The sequence below is a fragment of the Schistocerca nitens genome, chromosome 4 (genome assembly GCF_023898315.1).
Source record: "Schistocerca nitens isolate TAMUIC-IGC-003100 chromosome 4, iqSchNite1.1, whole genome shotgun sequence".
Taxonomy (NCBI): Eukaryota; Metazoa; Arthropoda; class Insecta; order Orthoptera; family Acrididae; genus Schistocerca; species Schistocerca nitens.
Window position 1 is genome coordinate 319,952,343 of NC_064617.1, and position 19,972 is coordinate 319,972,314.

Here is a 19,972-nt window from a genome sequence, read left to right on the forward strand (position 1 = left end):
CAGTATGAATCCATCACAAAATGACAAAGCGCAGATCTGACATGACAGACCAACGCTTTGACTACATAACTGACATTCAAGCTATTGGAACGTGCTTGTTGAACAGCGTCCCAAATAACGGGGTGGGGGGGAATGTGTAGAACAGAAGTGTTAAAACTACCATCTTAAATTTCCTATATTTTTTGTCTAGTCTCAAACGTTTACGACTGACAGGATAAACTCACATTACAATTTAGATATGGTAGACACCAGACTGAAGTTTAAGGGTCTCATCAAGTTTATTTATTTATTTAATCGTATGGCTAGGACCCCTCGTCGGGCTCACCGTTCGCAGGGTGCTGGTCTTTCAATTTGACGCCACTTCGGCGACCTGCAGTCGATGAGAATGATAGGATGAGGACAGCACAACGCCCAGTCCTTGGGCGGAGAAACTTCCCCGACCCAGCCGGGAATCGAACCCGGGCCCAGAGGACTGACAAGCCGTCACGCTGACCATTCAGCTACAGGGTCGGACGTCTCATCAAGTGTCAATGACCAACGAAGCTGTATTCTCTGCTGAGGCAAGATGACCCACAATTGTTGTAACTGGTCCTTGATATTCTGAATACTGACACTGGGACTGGGTTGACTTCCGAGAAAATCTCACACACGTTCTATTGGGGGAAGATCTGAGTATCTCACTGCCAAAGGAGTACTTCAACACCAAGCAAACAGTTCAGAGAGACATGTGCGACGTGGAGACGAGCATTGTCCTGTTGAAATGGGGACCGCAATACTGGCGCACGTGAGGCAACACATAAGGACGCAGCATGCCAGTGATGTATTCTTGTGCCGTCAGAATTCCCTCATCACTACTAGTCGTGATGTTAAGTCATACCCTATCGCTCCTCATTCCACGACACCAGCAGTAACACCACTGTGCCTCTCCAAACCACTGGAAGAATGGGACCTCTCCCTACGTCGCTACCATACTCGCTGACGATGGTCAGCCAGGGTATGTTCAAAACTAGGATTCATTGCTGAGCACAATACGAAGCCGTTCACGGCTTTTATTCCTAGTCATAGCACCACTCCAAACGGAGCCATCTGTGCTGTATTAACGTCAGCCTACATGTGCCACTTTCATTCCTTCGTCTCGCTGCTGAAGCAGGATGACACGGAGTGTTGCAGGTATTCCATTACATATTCTCGTACAGCAGACGCAGATGTAATGGGGTTATGACTTTCCCGGTGCACAGTGAAGTGATCCTCCCTTGTGATGGTCGGCCATGGTCGACCGGAACCTTGACGAGTTGCCTGTCGTCAAGTTCCTTGTAGCCCAACATTAGGCCTTTGTCACACAGAAATGCCGTAGAAATCTAGAAATTGGATGATACCATCAACAAGCTAAATGGCTTCCACAGTTAGACCCCTTTCATACTCTGTCATATACTGATAATTTTCTGTTACATCAGTACGTGGCACCTCTGTGAACCTTGACGGTGTTGATGCAACATTTGATGCTGGGCGAGACCACTATATACCCTGCAAGGTCTGGTGACAACACTACGCACCAACAACACTAATGCACTCTGGCGACCATGCTACCTCTTACAGAGCATATTACAACCCTAGTAATTTACGTACGCACCAAAGATGTGTACGTGCACGAAATTACATTGATATCAAACCGTGTCTTCTTGCTGCTTTACATTTTTAACCATGTAGTGTGACCAATTCAGACTTGTTGTTGTTGTGGTCTTCAGTCCAGAGACTGGTTTGACGCAGCTCTCCATGCTACTCTATCCTGTGCAAGCTTCTCCATCTCCCAGTACTTACTGCAACCTACATCCTTCTGAATCTGCTTGGTGTATTCATCTCTTGGTCTCCCTCTACGATTTGATGCCGCAGAACATGTCCTACCAACCGGTCCCTTCTTCTAGTCAAGTTGTGCCACAAACTCCTCCTTTCCCCAATTCTATTCAATACCTCCTCATTAGTTATGTGATCTACCCATCTAATCTTCAGCATTCTTCTGTAGCACCACATTTCGAAAGCTTCTATTCTCTTCTTGTCCAAACTATTTATCGCCCATGTTTCACTTCCATACATCGCTACACTCCACACAAATACTTTCAGAAACGACTTCCTGACACTTGGATACATACTCGATGTTAACAAATTTCTCTTCTTCAGAAACTCTTTCCTTGCCATTGCCAGTCTACATTTTATATCTTCTCTACTTCGACCGCCATCAGTTATTTTGCTCCCCAAATATTAAAACTCTTTTACTACTTTAAGTGTCTCATTACCTAATCTAATTCCCTCACCATCCCCCGACTTAATTCGACTACATTCCATTATCCTCGTTTTGCTTTTGTTGATGTTCCTCTTATATCCTCCCTTCAAGACACAGTCAATTCCGTTCAACTGCTCTTCCAAGTCCTTTGCTGTCTCTGACAGAATTACAATGTCATCGGCGAACCTCAAAGTTTTTATTTCTTCTCCATGGATTTTAATACCTACTCCGAACTTTTCTTTTGTTTCCTTTACTGCTTGCTCAATATACAGATTGAATAACATCGGGGACAGGCTACAACCCTGTCTCACTCCCTTCCCAACCGCTGCTTCCCTTTCATGCCCCTCGACTCTTATAACTGCCATCTGGTTTCTGTACAAATTGTAAATAGCCTTTCGCTCCCTGTATATTACCCCTGCAGCTGTATAAAATTATCGTGTACTCGTAAAATAAAGCAAATGAATTAACGGAACATTGTCACTCGTTAAAAACACAGGCGCCAGTTCTATGGTCTTCTGGAAACAATATTAGAAATATATCGAAAGTCATTTCACTATATTCGCAGTGGCTGAGAGCAGAAAGCAGACACAGTTTTCACTATAGGAGGGACTCACTCACTTTGCGGCCACCGGGACCCCTGACCGCCAGCTCCCCCGGACAGGCGTCAGGGTCGAAGAAGACGAGGGCGCTGCCGTTGGAGTCCCGCTCCCGCACGGCCGTCTCGTTGACCATGTCCACGATGGCCACCGACAGGTTGACGCGCATCGCCAGGCTGATGCCCAGACCCAGCAGGCACAGCAGCGCCATCGTGTAGCGCGTCTTCCACAGACCTGGGCACACAGGCACGTCGTCGTGAAAATCAGCTCTCTGAACTTTCAGGTGTCAGATGACAAAAGTGAATGAATTTAACAACTGTGCAATAGAGTTTTGTGGAATTCAAAGTCATACATCATTATGTGAAAGCAATATAAATTATATTAATTCAAAGCCCTGTGACACTATTCGTGTTACATGACCCCATTCAGTTCTACACTTCGTCCATATTTCTTGGCCTTGGTGAACACCAGTCAACTTCCTACTTTCCAGATGTGAAATGTACCACTGCTGGATTTTTCCCTAATCCCTCAATCTTTCATTGCTCGTGCGGTTGACACTTGTGATTCACAAAATTGTCACACTCTGTTTCATCCAATTGGATTGGAGTTCGCGCCATTTTCTGTACCTTTCCGTTAACTCTCCATCCGTTAATTTCATCCATTACTGGCTTTAGGTTACGAAAGTTACATTGTTTATGAAACGTTATTGTAGCTTGGAGGACACTGGTCATCCACGCGAGCTCCTTTGTTACCATCCGAAAAAAATTAGTATATTGCAATCCTAGATTCAATTCAGCTTTTATTTGCGTAATTTTAGGTGTATCGAAACTAATTAAGTTAATTTGGTTGTTATCTAGAATACTTACCGAAGGGAAGTAAATATTCCCTTTACTTTTATCTTGTGGAAAAAATGCCAGAAGTAAAGTGTTTGGTCTACTAGAGGTTCGTACTTTTTGCCAGAAATCTTAAGTGTGTCGTTTCTTTAGTAATTTATGATCAAAGATCCCAGAAAGCGCTTTTATACTGACAGAGTATTGACAGAGTTTTCCTGATCTGAGAGTTGTTAACATGTGTGTAAAAGTGGAAAAGTAGGTAAGCTACAGCTGTTGCCAAAAGTGAGACTCATTTCTTTTCTCATAAAAGGAAACATTATTCAAGAGCACTGGCAAAATAGCCAATGCAGAGGTCATTTAATTTCTTTTTTAACATATTCTGGATCTAGACCTAGAGTGCATGTACACAGCCATTCCCAGGAGATAAGATTACAGCGTCTACTGTAACTGAACCTGATAACGCAAGTATTTATCTCATTTTTTCAAAGAGAAAAAAATGTATTATGTAGAACACAGGTGTAATTAATACAATGAGCCTGAATACTTAAAATACGTCTTGCTCAAATTGTGTAAAGATTTCGATAATAAGTGTGAAGATTGATTGTGTAGTCTGGGCAGTGGCCTAGAGTAAAACAAATCACCAGAAACCCGGTACTAACTTTGAACAGTTCATAACCTGGAGTTGCGATGCTACTAGCGAGGTGGCCGGGACACGCCCAGCCGTGGCAAATGACAGAGTTGTAGGCATCTGGAGCCCAAACCTCAGCTCGTCGTCTGTCTGTCTGGTAGGCACCTGTGGCTCGGTAGCTGGAAGGGCCTCAGACACAGCCAACAGATTCGGCTCATATTTGGCAGGACGCTTGTGTACCCCACCTGCATTGAAAGACTGTAAGATATTTGGTTCAATAACCGCCCCCCCCCCCCCCGCCGGACACCCGCACACCAGCACTCTCTCTCTCACACACACACGCACACATACATACACACACACACACACACACACACACACCACGCACCGTTTTCGAGAAGCCGTCCCTAAAACATATGGCACGCAATCGACTCCAAATGGATGGTATCGATACATAGTTGAAAACTAAACGTGTTTCATCATTTATGGGGGTCTCCAAACATATTTTCCTAGATATCGAGCAAACAAATATTTGCAATTGCCAGTAAGGTTTCCCTGAGGTAAATGCTGTTCAACGAAATCGCTGCTGGTATAGCGACCAAGGCATCTGGCTGGGGAGCAAACACCCTCTGTTAGGTTTACTAAATGCACTCAGCAGTTCTTTCCCATTTGCATTTTTTCGTATTGAATCTGGTAGAAATAGGTCGATTTAAGGTCACAACCACATGGATACAATAACGATTCATAGCATAGTTTATAATTAACTTTCAGGCGATGTGATGGGTGTTGAAACAGATCATTGGGAGTTTGTTATTTGCTATTCTGGAATTTATACATACTTTGGATGTCCCATACGCGAAGCGACAATTTTGAATAGCTTATTATTCGCACGCAGTCTTTGGCCAGAGTAGCTGCGTCGCTGGAAGATGTGCTTCTTCAGTCATCGCTGCTTGGCAGCAAGGAGAGCGGGAGTCCTATCGTTAGAGCAGTAGCGAGACATACGCCGAGCAGAGGACTCGTGGCAGTCTGGACGTGAGGTTAAGTGCATCTGTGTTTAAGTAAACTGATTTGTGTTTGAAAGTTGTGAAACAGAGAAGAAAGATTGGATTAGTGATTTAGAATGAAATGAAATGTAATGAGATTAGAAAAGTATATGAACTAGGAATGAAGGTACTATTTTTTATTTAGTTGCGTTTCAGTCGCGCGTAGTTTGGAGCCATTGTTGAATGAGACATCCATATCAGGGAACTTTAGATTTTTCATTAAAAATTGAGTAGTGTTCACTGTAAAGTATTTTTTTATGTTTAGCAGTTATTTGTCTAACATTTTTGAGAGAAGAGTTTGATATCAGTGATGCCCTTTGCCATTGTTAATGAGTGTTGTAACACGAATTTCACACAATTAATAATATATCAGATAATTTAAAAACATTTTATTATGGAAATAATTCACCTAAGAGCATTGGCCTCATCTTCGATACAAGTCATTTTTATTTAAAGGGTCTCTCACTCAATGATGTGTATAAGATAGTTTACTTGTTGTCTAAGAGCATTGCACTAAGCTGTCAGCAACTGTAGTTCGAAATTTGCAGCTGGCGAGCAGCAAGCAGGAAGCACAATTTTTCCAAGCAATTACATTGCGAAGTAACATATTTTCGTCTCAGGATCAGTTTGCTACGAAAATTATCAAAGCACAGGCACCATTTCGTGAACAGCATTATAAGGCAGATCATTAACGCACATGGACCACTTTGTTTAATTAAAGAGATTAATAGTAAACTTCAGGATTTTATCAGTTTTCACATTTTTAGAAAGATTATAAAACATGGCCAAATTCACGTTGTATTCTCGCAGATAGATATATCTGATTTCTCTCGCAGCTATAAATGCACAAAGTCACGCAAAACTGAACAAAGCAATGTTACAATCAATCAAATAAGCCAGTACGACGTCAAAATCAAACGAAAATATATTTTTATGGAAATTTCAGTGGTGCTCATGAAAATTAATTCTACAAAAAGAAGTATTAAGTGTTGGAAGGAAAGTGAGGACATATAAGAGGATGAGTGAAAGAGCCATTGTAAAGCGACCATAATTAAAGTTTTAATCCTTTACCAATCACAATTGTCTAGAAATTTATTTTCCGACCTGTTATCCTTCTGAGAACGGAGACATGGTCCAAGTAGGCTGCATTCTTTTCATGCGATTGCCCAATTTCAACTTCTGGTCAATTTAAAGAACGTATCTTAAGCCTCCAGCTTCATTTTACACCGTAATACACACACGTTCAGAAAAACAGAACACCTTTAACGACTAAAAATAGGTCGTTCATTCACACGACATGTACATATTCTATAGAAATGATTAGCATCTGAGACATGTTATTTATTATTTGTGGCATTTGCAATCCTCTCAAGAAGATCAACGCACACTTTTTTTCGATTGTGGTGCGTTTCAGTTAAAAATGACATCCTTTGTCCCTATTGTTAAACGTCAGTCTGATGTCACAAGAGCACGCTTGTTCCATTGTCTTTCTCCTCAGTTGTGAGATTTTTGGGCACCATTTTGGCACAAACCTTCCGCATGTGTAAAACTTCGGTCACAATTTGATGTATTGTGCAAGTGTTTAACATTCACCCTTAATCCGTATTGTTAAACGTCGGTCTGATCTCACAAGAGCACGCACACGTTCGATGTTTTCGTCGGTTTCTGAAGTTGAAGGTCTCTCCGAAACGTGTTCTCAGTCTTCTAAAATTATTTGTGCCAGCCAAAAAATGGTATTACTCGTGATAATGAATGTTCCCTGCAGACCTGTTTCAACTTTTGAAAGGTATACTCGCGGCTTTCTCAACCCTAACACAAAACTTCATGGCATAACATTGCTCCAAATTCCGCTGTTCCATTTTCGTGACACACAACAAAAACACAAACACAACTTCACTGATGACGCTCTCAAAAATCACGTGATGGCTATACAGAACTGAAACTCGGAATGATCATATGGAAGGGATAAACACATCGGTCTACACAACTAGAACAACACAGCGTTGCCACATCGATCTCAGTGTTCTCAGTCTCATTTCTTGCCTCACACGCCTTGTACACTCCCGGGCCTGTCGAGCAGTCATCGGTACAGCACGGCTATGCATCAAAGCCTGCAGTTTGTCAGTCCCTGTACCCTCTGCCACGGTGTTGCCAACACTTTCGAGACAACTATCATCGTCACAACCAGGATGAAAACCAACGACCGTTGTCTGACGGCCCACCACCAAGATTCTTTCACTCTGCCACCATTTCGGTAAGACAGCCTGCCGGAGATCCTAACACCTCATGATCCAAGGTACAATTTGAGACACTTCCAGCTCCATGGCATGGGGTCCCGCCGGCGCCACCTGCTGCTCTCCAGCCGTCAGTCCAGGATTCGACCTCATGGGCAACGCCACAGTCATCTGCCGGGTATGCCATCTGCCTGTCTCATGCTGGCAAGCTGACATTGAGATACAGTTATGGCATCCTGACTAAGGTACAGTCGGCCATGGTAGTGTGCTGATAGCAATGCCACTTGCTACCTGCTGCTTCTACTCACTTTAAAGGGCATGTCTACAATGGCGCATTTGGATCCAGGTTTCAATGGACGTCGCCTGCCTTTCTGCTTAAGGGGCTCCGGAAAGGCTCAAAATCATGAAAAGTTCAATTTTTACTTTTTTGCGTTTTCTAAATCTGCAGACTATTACCTTTTAATAGATATATAATTTATTCAATTCCGAAGACTACAACTATTTTTAAATTTTTTTTGAAATGTGTTCTACATGGGCGTGACCCACTGTGGCGCTGTTAAACTGCTGTCAAATGGTGTTATTATTAACGTCCGTGTTCATCAGGTACATTTTAGTGATGTGAGACCAAGCATGTGTTGTGGCTAACCTGTGATGGTTCAATATATATCGCTGGTGTGATTGTCGATTGTTTCATGTTTATTTACTCTGTCGTTATCTCGAAAATATTCGTAATTAATTCTGTTTCTTGAGTCTCTGTTTTGTTGAAGTATAATAATGAGTAAAAGTAAAGTTACTAGAAATCCTCTGAAGGCTTTTAAGAAAAGGAGAAATGTTGGAAAGCCAAAGGTATTTAGAAATATGGGAATGAAGATAGGTTCTAACATGGTACGAGCGATGCTTGCTTTAGACAAGGAACGCCTTCGGGCTGCAGACAGGGCTGTAAAGAGTCTAGAAATACAAGCAAGAGTAAACAGGAGGAGGAACAAGAGGAAGCTGGAGGAGGAGTTAGCAGAAGATGAAGATAATCCATCCTATGGACCTGGAATGCACTAAAAAGTTAATTCAATCTTTGTCGCTCGATTCCCAAAACTTTTATTTTCTCATACTAATTACATGTTTTCTAAGGATCTTCCAAACATATTTGTTTCAAACGTTCAGTAAATGTTACACAGTACCTTCTGCATAATTTAACACAGCCTTTTTCCAAAAAACTGTATATTTTTGAATATATAAATAAAAAATTGCAAAAAAATGTTGTGAATTTTCATTACAATTGAAAAAAAAATCCTCTTTAATAACTGAACTAAAATTTTGTAAAATCCCTGTGTTAAGGTGTAGCCCATATTCCAATAAATAATCTGTAAAAAGTTCAACTTCCTACCTCAAATACTTTGTGAGGAAAGATGTAATTTATAAGCGTTATTTTAACATTGCAAGTATAGGGCGTTCCGGAGCCCCTTAATGCAAATACGGTACACTATGTTTGTTTATAATTAAAATAAATAACTTTCTCAACACCTGGTTGCCTTAATTTTGCATGGTTCCACATACTCCAGTAGAGAGCCATTCGTTCACTCTGTCCATTCTGCCACCCTTTACATTTGGAGCAGAACAAGTTGCAGGTTGAATTCGTTGGCCAATGGAGGGCAGCAATGGCACTGATTCAGGAACAGTGATGTTCAGCAATGAAATATAAGTTAAGTGCTGACTTTAAGTTTATGGTCCTATTTGGTTGCTTCCTGACTTTCCGTTTCTTTTTGTTTTTTGTTTTGCTTCTCTGTTATGCTGAATGCTTTCAGTGGTAACATCACAAGGGCTTCAAGTACTGAGGGTAAAGGTGCATCACCTTGGGAGGCAATTCACAACATTAGAAAGCTGGGAAATATGTCAGAGTAACGTACAATTAGGTCAAAAGCTTAATAATGTAGTGGAGGAGAGAAGGGAATGCTAAAATCCTAGCATACCCCTACCTGTCCTTAATACTAGCGCTGCCTCGTTGGTAGCTCAATTTTCTGGTAGAACTGGGAAAGATATTTTTGTTTTCTTTGATAATTTGTATACAGCCACAAAGTTAGGGAACTCGTATGACAAGTAGTTGCTAAGTATGGGCTCGTTGAAAGCTTGCAGGTATGTTAGGGCTTAAGTGATATGCGACAAGATCTTACCAGATGCTCAGTCCTTCGAGAACTCACAGAAAGCGTTAGTAGAGGATTACAGAAGGAAAAATACATCTAGATATTATCGAGAATAGTTTCATGGTGTAGTTCGAAAACAAGGGGACTCAGAAGAAAGCTTTTTAGATCGTAACAGGAGAATCAATGTTAATAAATATGAGGCGACATAACGACAGCTCCAATAGCGTCATTTTGCAAGAAGTGGAGCAAAGGGCGCTTGATGCATTTTTGTGAGGTCTACCAGACGGAATGTCACGTAAAGTACGGATGGGATTCCCATAAACGCTAAACAAGGGTGTAGCACATGTGATTGCTTTGATTGCGGTCAGCATAGTGAACAAGCCGAAGGACAGTAAGGTGGTCTTCATATGTTATAGATGTGGCCATCTGCAGCACTTGTAAGAAATTATGGTATTACCCTTAATGGAACTGTCCGAGAAATACATGTCTGCAAGCAAGCATTTATTTCATTACATTGTATAAAGAAGGGCAAGATAGGTCATTTACTCGAGAAAGTTAAATATGGAGACCAATTCCTGCAAGACGGCTGAGGAAAACACAAAACCTGCCCACAGGCTTTAACGGATGAAACACGTGAAATAAGAGGGTACATTAAATCGTTTTAAGGTCACAACAGCCACTACAGCTTGAGGAAGACAGAACAAATTTACCTATAAGAGTCTTTGAATATTAAAAAAATGTTCATTATTTTGAAGAAGAAGTTTAAGGATCAGATTGTATCGTATCAAACATACTCCACGATATATAAGTTTTGAATATCTACGATCTGATACTTGTGGTTCCTGCGATGAGTATCTAGCCAAGAAGAAAAATTTGCAGAAGGAACTGACCTTAACATCGCCTGCTGAAAATTAAGTACGACTTCAGTCTGAACTTTTATCCAATGAAACAGCTCGTGAATTGCACCTTAGAAAGCAAATTTTTTCCATGACAGGAAGCAAAAACCAAGGAAGGAATGTCAGAAAGATCTATCAACGGTTGCAATAACGATGGAATACAGTAAAAATTTTCCTTGTCCAAATATAAAGACAAATGAAGGTTATTATGAACGGCAGTTGTCTATATTTATTTTCAGTTTTCATGTTTTGGCAACAAGGAATAGTTATTTTATATGTATCCAGAGGTCACAGGACGAAAAAGAGCAGACGAAGTTTCATCATTCCTTTTTCATTTCGTACAGCTTTCTAGATCCAACTGGAATTCTTCCGTGATTCCTAAGGAGACTGAAACAAGAATTGAAATGTGTTCAGATTCCTGTGCAGAAAAACGATTGGACTTTCTAAACATGACATTCCCCATAAGAGGTAATACGTACCAGCACTAGGGCAGTTTAAAAGCAGATACAATGGAGCGTATGAGAAGCTTAGTTACTTATTTCATGAAAGATAAGGCGAGCTACCATCTTGAAAGAAGGCGACTTCAACCTGCTCGATATGAAGGTACGGTAATTCCAATACAACAACATGTGTGGAAGTATTTTCATTTATTAAAGTAAGCTCTTTTAATATTGGCCTTATAACCATGTTATCAATGCTTTACAGGCGATCTCGAAGTAACTACTGAGAAATAAAGAGATTTGCAGGACTAGAAGAGATTTTGCTGTAGTGAAGTGTAAATATATTTCCATGGCGTTCGGCATTAGTACCACTCATTGAAAAAGCACAGACTATTTCATAGTGTATAATTAGAAGATAGCAATAGATTATGTCTTATAATGAGACTTTAAATAAATGTAAAGTCTTTGAAACCTTGTAGCTAAACGCAATATGTCATCTACTTATCGTTTTTTTTTTCCTCTGTACGAGCTGCATTCATGATAAAATGCATCATATAGTTGTAAAACTTAATAAAATGTGTGTAATTTCACCTGTGACGTTTCCCTGGAACATATGTTATCACGTTAAACAAAAATAAAGAATTTAACTTGAAACTTTACATGTCGTCCCCCGAAAAAAAAAAAAAAACGAGAATTGTGACTTAACAGATTTTTCCACATGACCCTATTCAAAAAGGGAGCAAAATTTCACTGGATTCAGGATTGTGAAGCAGCCTTTGTGTGATTAAACGGGTTATTGACCAATTATCCTGTCCTCACTTTCCTAGACTATCACAATCATGCCCTATGATGAGTATTGAGCCAAGAAGTGGATGGAGAATGCTCGATGGATTATGCTTCCAGTCAGCTCAATAATTCAGCTACGCAAAAGGAAATGCTTAGACAACAGCATTTCCTATTTTCGTTGTTTCCTGTACAGGCGACATTTTAAGGTAATATCGTATCATGCAGCCTTGAAATACATTATGCTCTTTAAAGATCCAACTTTCGCTTGAATCTATGGACTTTGCGGCCAAGCGAATTTGTTTTTGATGTTGTACGTCGATCACGGAAATCTTTTGGCAATGCTGTTGGATCGAGTTGCAGAATACTCAGCATAGAATGTACTGGTGTAGGCGCAAAAGAATGGTAGATAGCCAGGCCACTGACCTGGATTGTCAGCTGGTATGAAACAAGTGCACATCAGTGCTGGCACCATCCCGACACCATGCCTCCTTTCATGCTGGGGTTCAAATCTCTTTCTTATTTTGATCGAGGTATGGGTGCTTTGTTCATACTTTATCGACATCAGTGCCAGTGAACCTACTGGATTCATAGGATCAATGAAAAAGCAGTATCGTTCGGTGCTATACGGATTAAGTTCGAATAACTACGGAACAACATGGACTAGTTTTCAAATTTCTATCAGATGTCTGTTGCAAGTTTTGAAAAGATGCACTATCCAGAATACCAAAATGAGGAATTATATTCAAGCTTTTGAAATGCTGGCCATTACAGTACGCTAAGAGAAATGCATGACACGCACTACACTTGTAGGGCATTTATTCGCTACCGGTTTCGATCACGGACCATGATCACAGCTGAAGAATATCTACTGTAACAACTTCACATGGAATACATGCCATTTAACCAGGAACGTGTACAATCCTTGCTGACTTGAAAACGTAAGAAAACTGATTCTTAACGCCCCGTAATACAGTACCAACTTTCTTACTGTTTCATGTAAATAATGGCGTATACTTCATTGGTTAAATAGCATGTATGCTATGTGAAGTTGTTATTATACAAATCTTTCCTCTGTGAAGACGGTTCATGATCGAAACCGGTAGTCAATGAATGTATTGCAAGACAACACAATGTGTACCATGCACTTCTCCAAGTGTATCGATGCTGTTGACAATTGAATGAAAAAAATTTTGATCATTACAATAAGGTAAGCAATAAAATCGGAAAAAGTTGTACCAGTATTGATAGGATGATCACTTTCAGTTTGTAAAGCACCATCTGATATCAAAAGTACTTCAACTGCCGTAGGAGAAGTAGATGCAGTAGTCAACGTATCTGTGGATACGTTGATAGTTCCGTCTTACGCCTAAATCTTGAGTGAACATGCTTCGTATGTAAGATGCTATGGGACTTGCACTTTCAGGAAAAGTTGTATTTCTTGCAACTGTTGTAAAAATGTTGCCATTCTGAAGAACGAATCTGCTGGTCTGGTTGACCTGGCAAAAGTTTTTGCGTTTTAAAATTTTGGACTCGTTTCAGTACCACCATTATGAAACTGATTAATGCGTCCTCACTGAAATCTTATATTTAAGGTTTAACGCTTCTTGAAACTGACATGCAGAGATCGCCGTCTGATCCCTCTCCTCATATTCTAGACCTATAGACTATGTGCACCGTACAGTTAAATAATCAACAAGATTTCTCCCTACCTTATTCCATGTATCACGTAATACTAGAGTAAATTGTTTCTAACGAAAAACAGTAATTACCACAGTTTGACAAAAGGAGAAGAGTTTCAACATTCAAGAGAATATTACTGAACTCGAATTAAGGAAATACGTCAGAATCTTATATGGTTCCTGGAATCTAGTGACTAGACGGTGTTAATCGATACGTAACTACGCAATGCACTCACTTCTTGTTGTTCCTACAGATCCAAAGTCTTCGTTTAGAGCTGCATATTCTTCTCTCTAGGATTTCGTTGTGGCAATGCAAACACTGTGTATACCTGCAGCCATACCCCATAGGCAGTCATTTCCTGTATCACAGTATTTAACTAATTCCTCCGTGTCGATTTAAACATAGTCCTAATACATGCAGACACGGCAGTTCTGCGAAACGGCGTTCACCTCTGCAGTGACAAGGCACCTAGACCTAACTGTGGTCGCCAAACTGCAGTTTCTCATTTCTGTAAATTGCTGTAGCATATGAAAACCTACATTGCACACTGTAGGTTAATTATCTATAAGCCGGACATTTACCGTACGACGGAAACAGTAGCGTGTGAAACAGCCCCCCATTTGTGGCCTCCGACCCGTTGGTAGCATAGTACGCAGTTCATAGCTTTTACTCTGCTTACATGTGATTACGTGTTTCAAGTTCAAGGCCGTGCGGTATCATTCTTACTTCATGACGTACAGAATGCATATGCTCTATTTTTTTTATCCACAAGCGCTGAAACTGAAAAATTACTCGCGTAAAGTAACAATTTTGAGTCTCGTGGCTTGAAACTGGAATACAGCCACCATCGCCCGAAGACACAAATAGTTTGTGCCTGTTCGGGGTGTTTGATGACAGATTCAGCGGCGCTTTCTCGTTATCAGTGAGATAAGATATCATATTGTCCTATGACGCAAAGCGTACTACTGTGTTGTCTACCAGAAAAATCATGCTGCTTGTAGCAGATAATCAGCAGGCTCATACTGCTTTTAAAACAATACATTAGTTCTGTTTATGCGATACCCAACAGAACTTCTAAAACTGTCTTCTCCGTATTCTTCACTTCATTCTTCATAGCCGAGGTCTCTAACGTACGCCTTTGCGGTGGTGTCGACTCGGGGGTAAGCCGATTCGAATCCTGGTAGTGGATGATACTTTCACTGCCGGTATTTGACTTCGAAGAGAATTGAGTAATTTTCCCAATCACCAAACTTCGTATTAAATTCCAGATTTCTCTGTAGCGTTACGTGAAGTGAGCGCATGTAACATTCTTGATGATGGTCCGTCCGTCGCATGGGGACGTTAAAGTCGACTGTCCCCTTGACTGTGTGCCGGCAAAGGATTTCACCCTCCCCTTTGTCTCATCCACATCATCATCATACAAACATAACACAATATGCACACATCTACACACTCACATTCAGCAGATACTCATACGAAACAACTCACATTTGCAAAAATACAGCACCCAGTTTGCTCGGAGGAACATAGCCCTTTCCCACTACGTGGCTGTACATACACGTCTTGCGGTCTCCTAGCCAACAGCGCCATATCGCTTTCCTTAAATCTCATTTTAGAAAACAGCGATACGCCACACAGGTTGAGATGCTGATTCCTACTCGGGAGAAGATGTATTTACCGTCCAGTCATCCTAATCTAGACTTTCCGTATTTCCCTAAATCGGTAGAGATAAATCGTGGTATGATTCCTTCAATAAGGCCATGCCGGATATGTTGCCGCTAATGACAGCGCCGTTGAAGTAACGTGAAACTCTAACCTTCCTTCCCGTTCAGCGGCTGCGTGAGAACTTACCGGGGCTGTCCTGAGGCGCTGTCGCCATGGCTGCTGTTCCCCTGTGCCGCGCCTCTGCAGGGAGCTGATTTGCGGCAAGCCGACGGCGCCGCTTTGTTAACAAGGACGTGATCTTGCTGCTGGCTCCTGACGCTTGCTTTTATCTGCCCACTCTCCTGATTCGGCGGGAAAGGGGTAAAGGGATAGGGTGGGGAGATGCATATTTAGGCGCGGGGAAAGACTTTGCCGCTAAAGGGGTCGCAACCATATATTGCTTTTCAATTCGCTTTTAAGAACAATGACCTGTAATTTACCCATGTCAGTAGTGACTGAGGCCCGAGACTGTGGGTTAAATTACTTGAAATAATATAGCAACCAGACACTTTCAGTACAGCTTCATTTATTCCACGACTTGTTTCACGCTGTCACTCATCTTCAATTGGCCTAATACATTTATACCTTCATCCACATGCTGCCACTGCGACTGTCTTCTACTCTGTAGCCTGTAGTCTCTTTCTCTCGTGCATATACCTATAAAAGCAAGGAGATGTAAGTGAAAGAATTATGTACCTTGTAAGCAAAATAGCGCATGACGTTCGAAGCAAGGAGAACGTAAGTTTCTTTGCTCTGACATGATTGTCATAAGGAGCGCGACTAAAATATATTTTAGAAGTTTGACTCTACAGTGGAGAAGCCATAGTCACAGCTTATAATTTTTTTTTATTTAAAAAGGAAAGGCTACGTTACCGGTTTCGACGAACTACGTCGCTATTTTCAAATGTAGAAACATCAGTTGGAGAATATATAACAGGAATTATGACCACACATTTGACAAAATTATGAGAAATAATGATACCAGGCAACTGAGTCAATGGTGGCACAACCAAGTCACTACAAGTTGTCCCTATGCTTGCCCAAATGTTCTTTCTATCTCCTAATGTAGAATAGATAAAATCTACAAGATGACGAAATTCACCAAGAATTGGTGCAATGTGTCCTGCTGTGACGTGACGATCGTATGGGTGATATAAATTCAGAACTCTGAAAATTAAACACACAAATGTATATTTAATCATTGTCATGGTGCAAACTCCCTTGAGATAAACACATATAATAACCTCACCGTAAGTGTATCAAGCACAGCAAGCTTCTATATGGAATGCGGTACATAATTTTACTATGTTCCGAAAAAAGAATCTCAAGACATAATGTACTTCCATGTAGGACTGACACACTACTAACTTGCTAATATATCATTGCGCCATTTGCCTGGTATCACATTCTGTCACTAGAGGGCATGACTGTAGTATAGAAACACAAGAAACAAAACAGGGCCTACATAATATACAATAACAGGCACTAGATGGCGCCACTGTCAAGTCTTAATGAAACTAGTCTCGAGTTGAAATATAAACACAAACTGAACACTGTTACATAATCCAAAACATTAGTATACATTGGTTTCAGCTTTAAAATTAGCTATCACAGCATAGTCGGTAAGACATGCTAACAAAGAAACGGAATTTCCTCTCAATACAGCCTTATAACAATCAAAATATTTTTGGACACACATTACAAAATGCCAGTCTCATGTTTCTCATTAAGATGTCGTTTGTTACAGTCTGTCACACAGACAGTTACAAAAAGAAATTAAAATCCTATTTATCACAAATATAAAGAGCTGGATGTGTTGTGTATTTGAATAGGGCTGTGGGGGGGGGGGCGGGGGGGGGGGGGGGAAGGGAATAATTTAATTTTCTTTGAAATCAATTTTATCAGGCTCCCTGTATATATTAATATTCTCTAGTAAGTCCAGTCTATGCCCCTTTTTTCCCAATGTAATCTACCAATATTTTGCCTGATGTCACTCTCTGTATGTTTACTATTTCTTAAATGCAACCCAAAGACAGTGCTATCTAAATCTTGTTTTAAGTGCTCTACCCATCTGTTCTTAATACACTGAATTGCAATCTGAACATTCCAATTTATATACTCCTGACCTAGCATACTTTCTCTATTACTGCAAGTTCTATATCTTAACTTGTGTTCTGATAAATTATGTGTCTTAAAAGCTATTTTGATATTATGCTTCCTAAAGAGCCTATCAGTTTTCTCAGAAACATTGCCTCTATAAATCATTGAAACATACGAATTTTTTTCTTTCTTTTTTTGTTCTGTTTATTTCCATCTTTCTTTTCACTTTCAATTAAACCTTTACGTTTGTTATACATCTTATCTACAAAATCTCTTTCATAACCATTATCACTTGCAAACTATCTCAAAATTTGTAGTAAAAAATTTTAAATGAACAGGTTGATTTCAAATATAAGATTTTTTTACCTTTTTGATGAAGTTATATAGCAATATCTACTAACCACTAATTTGCTGTAACTCATGAAATGGTTAATGAAATATCCTCCATTTTGGGTAGATCACAGGGGATAAATAATCTGAATTAAACAGTGCTTAGTTTACCGCTATCCTTAATATTACATAGTTCTTGGTCAGTACATGTACATCCTGTTACTCAGCTAATCTATATATATAAATATTTAAATTGCTTACCTTGCATATTTAGGATCAGATTGTTTTCATACCACTTGGGACCTTGGTACTAAATCTATTTTGCAATCGTGTAATAGCATGGACTTAAGGTTGCCTTCAATACTTCTGTTTCTTGTGGTTTTTATCCTATTATATAAGATAATCGCTCTTCCAGATTGTATAACCTACCGTGTTATATGCTGTGATTGACTACTACACATAAATAGCAATGCGATAAATTACTTTTTTTTGTATCTGTTGTATTAGTTAATATCTTGTACCCACTCTGTACCTATTACCATAAGTTGTCTGTATCATTACTTAAGATTGCTGGAATGTAGTATCCAGAATGTAGCTTCAGTTTTACAGTAACTTCGATGTTGCTGTTGTCGACTGTTATTGCCCTCTCATGCATTGAAATACATTCTCCCCCCCCCCACCCCCCCCACCCCCCGTCCCTTCAAATACACAACATATCCATCCCTTTATACTTGTGATAAATGGGATTTTAATTTGTTTTTGTAATTGTTTGTTTGACAAACTGTAACAAACGACATCTTAGCAGGAAACATGAGACTGGCATTTTGTAATGTGTGTACAACTACATTTTGGTTGTTATAATGCTGTATTGTAACGAAATTTCGTTTCTTTGTTATCATGTCTTATCTACTATGCTGTGCTAGCTAATTTTAAAGCTGTAAACAATGTATACCAATGTTTTGGATTGTGTACCTGTGTTCAGTTTGTTTCTATATTTTAACTGGAGACTAGTTTCGTTAATACTTGGCAGTGGCGCTATCTAGCGCCTGTTATTGTACATTATGTAGGCCCTGTTTTGTTCCTTGTGTTTCTATACTACATTCATGGCCTCTAGTGACAGAATAGGCTACCAGGCCAATGGAGCAATGACATATTAGCAAGTTAGTAGTGCGTCAGTCCTACATGAAAGTACATTGTGCTTCGAGGTTCTTTTTTTGGAACATAGTAAAACTATGTACTGCATTCCATATGGAAGCTTGCTGTGCTTGACACACTTACGGTAAGGTTATTATATGTGTTTATCTCATGGGAGTTTGCGCCATGACAATGATTAAATATACATATATGTGTTTTATCCCCCCTCCCCCAGTACCCTCTCCTCCTTGATGACTGTCCCTTTCCTGACAGCCTCAGTAAGGCCAACCACTTTGCCTCTCACCTATCTGACGTTTCTTCCATCCCAGATGATCCCCAATTTGATTATTCCCTCTTCCCTGATGTCATCGACCATACAAATACCTCTGTTCCTGCCCTTGCTCCTAGCTTTCAGTACTTGGGCCACATACCAGCATCTGAACTTAACACTTCCATCACTCACAGGACATCAGCCCACACTAAACGCAACACTGCTCCCAGCTACGATCGTGTTACCTACCGCCACCTCAAACAGTGCTCTCCCTCCTTCCTTGCAGTCCTTGCCACCCTCTACAACGTCATCCTTGCTACCAGCTTCTACCCCGACCTGTGGAAAACCTTCCATATCCTGATGTTCTCCAAACCCAACAAGCCTCCATCTGATGCCTCTTCCTGTCATCCTATGTCTCACCTCAGTGTTCAGCAAGTTCTTGGAATCTATCTTTACCCAGTACATCCATCACCACCTCCACCGAAACCACCTTCTCCCCAACACCCAATGTGGCTTTCGACCTTCCTTCTCTGCCAGTGACCAATTCCTACACCTCACTCATCTCCTCTCCCTCCAGCTTAACTCCCGTCGCTCCGCCATTTTTGTCTCCCTCGATCTCAGAAAAGCCTACAATCCTGTCTGGCATCCTGGTCTCCTGTTTAAACTCCAAATCTACACCCTTCCTGTCAACTACATCTGTCTGATATGCTCCTTCCTCTCCCACCGCCCCTCCTACGTTACCATCCCTAATGTCGATTCCCACATCTTCTACCCCTCTGAAGGTGTGCCCCAGGGCTCTGTCCTCTCCCCTCTTCTCTACCTCCTGTACATGGCAGATATGCCCAAATCCCTACCCCCTCCAGTACACCTCCTGCAGTATGCCG

The 19,972-nt window shown here is 40.7% G+C and overlaps 1 protein-coding gene across 1 annotated transcript in view; it reads right to left on the reverse strand.

Annotated features, from left to right (window-relative positions):
• LOC126252749 (sialin-like) overlaps positions 1–15,492 on the reverse strand; it is a 101,064-nt gene extending 85,572 nt beyond the window's left edge. The window contains exons 1-2 of the mRNA XM_049953655.1: positions 15,401–15,492; positions 2,897–3,108 (exon numbers count right to left, since the gene is read on the reverse strand). Coding sequence (XP_049809612.1) covers positions 2,897–3,108; positions 15,401–15,428 — 240 coding nt within the window. The 5' untranslated portion in view covers positions 15,429–15,492. The remainder of the gene's footprint in view (positions 1–2,896; positions 3,109–15,400) is intronic.
• Between the last annotated feature and the right edge of the window lie 4,480 nt (positions 15,493–19,972).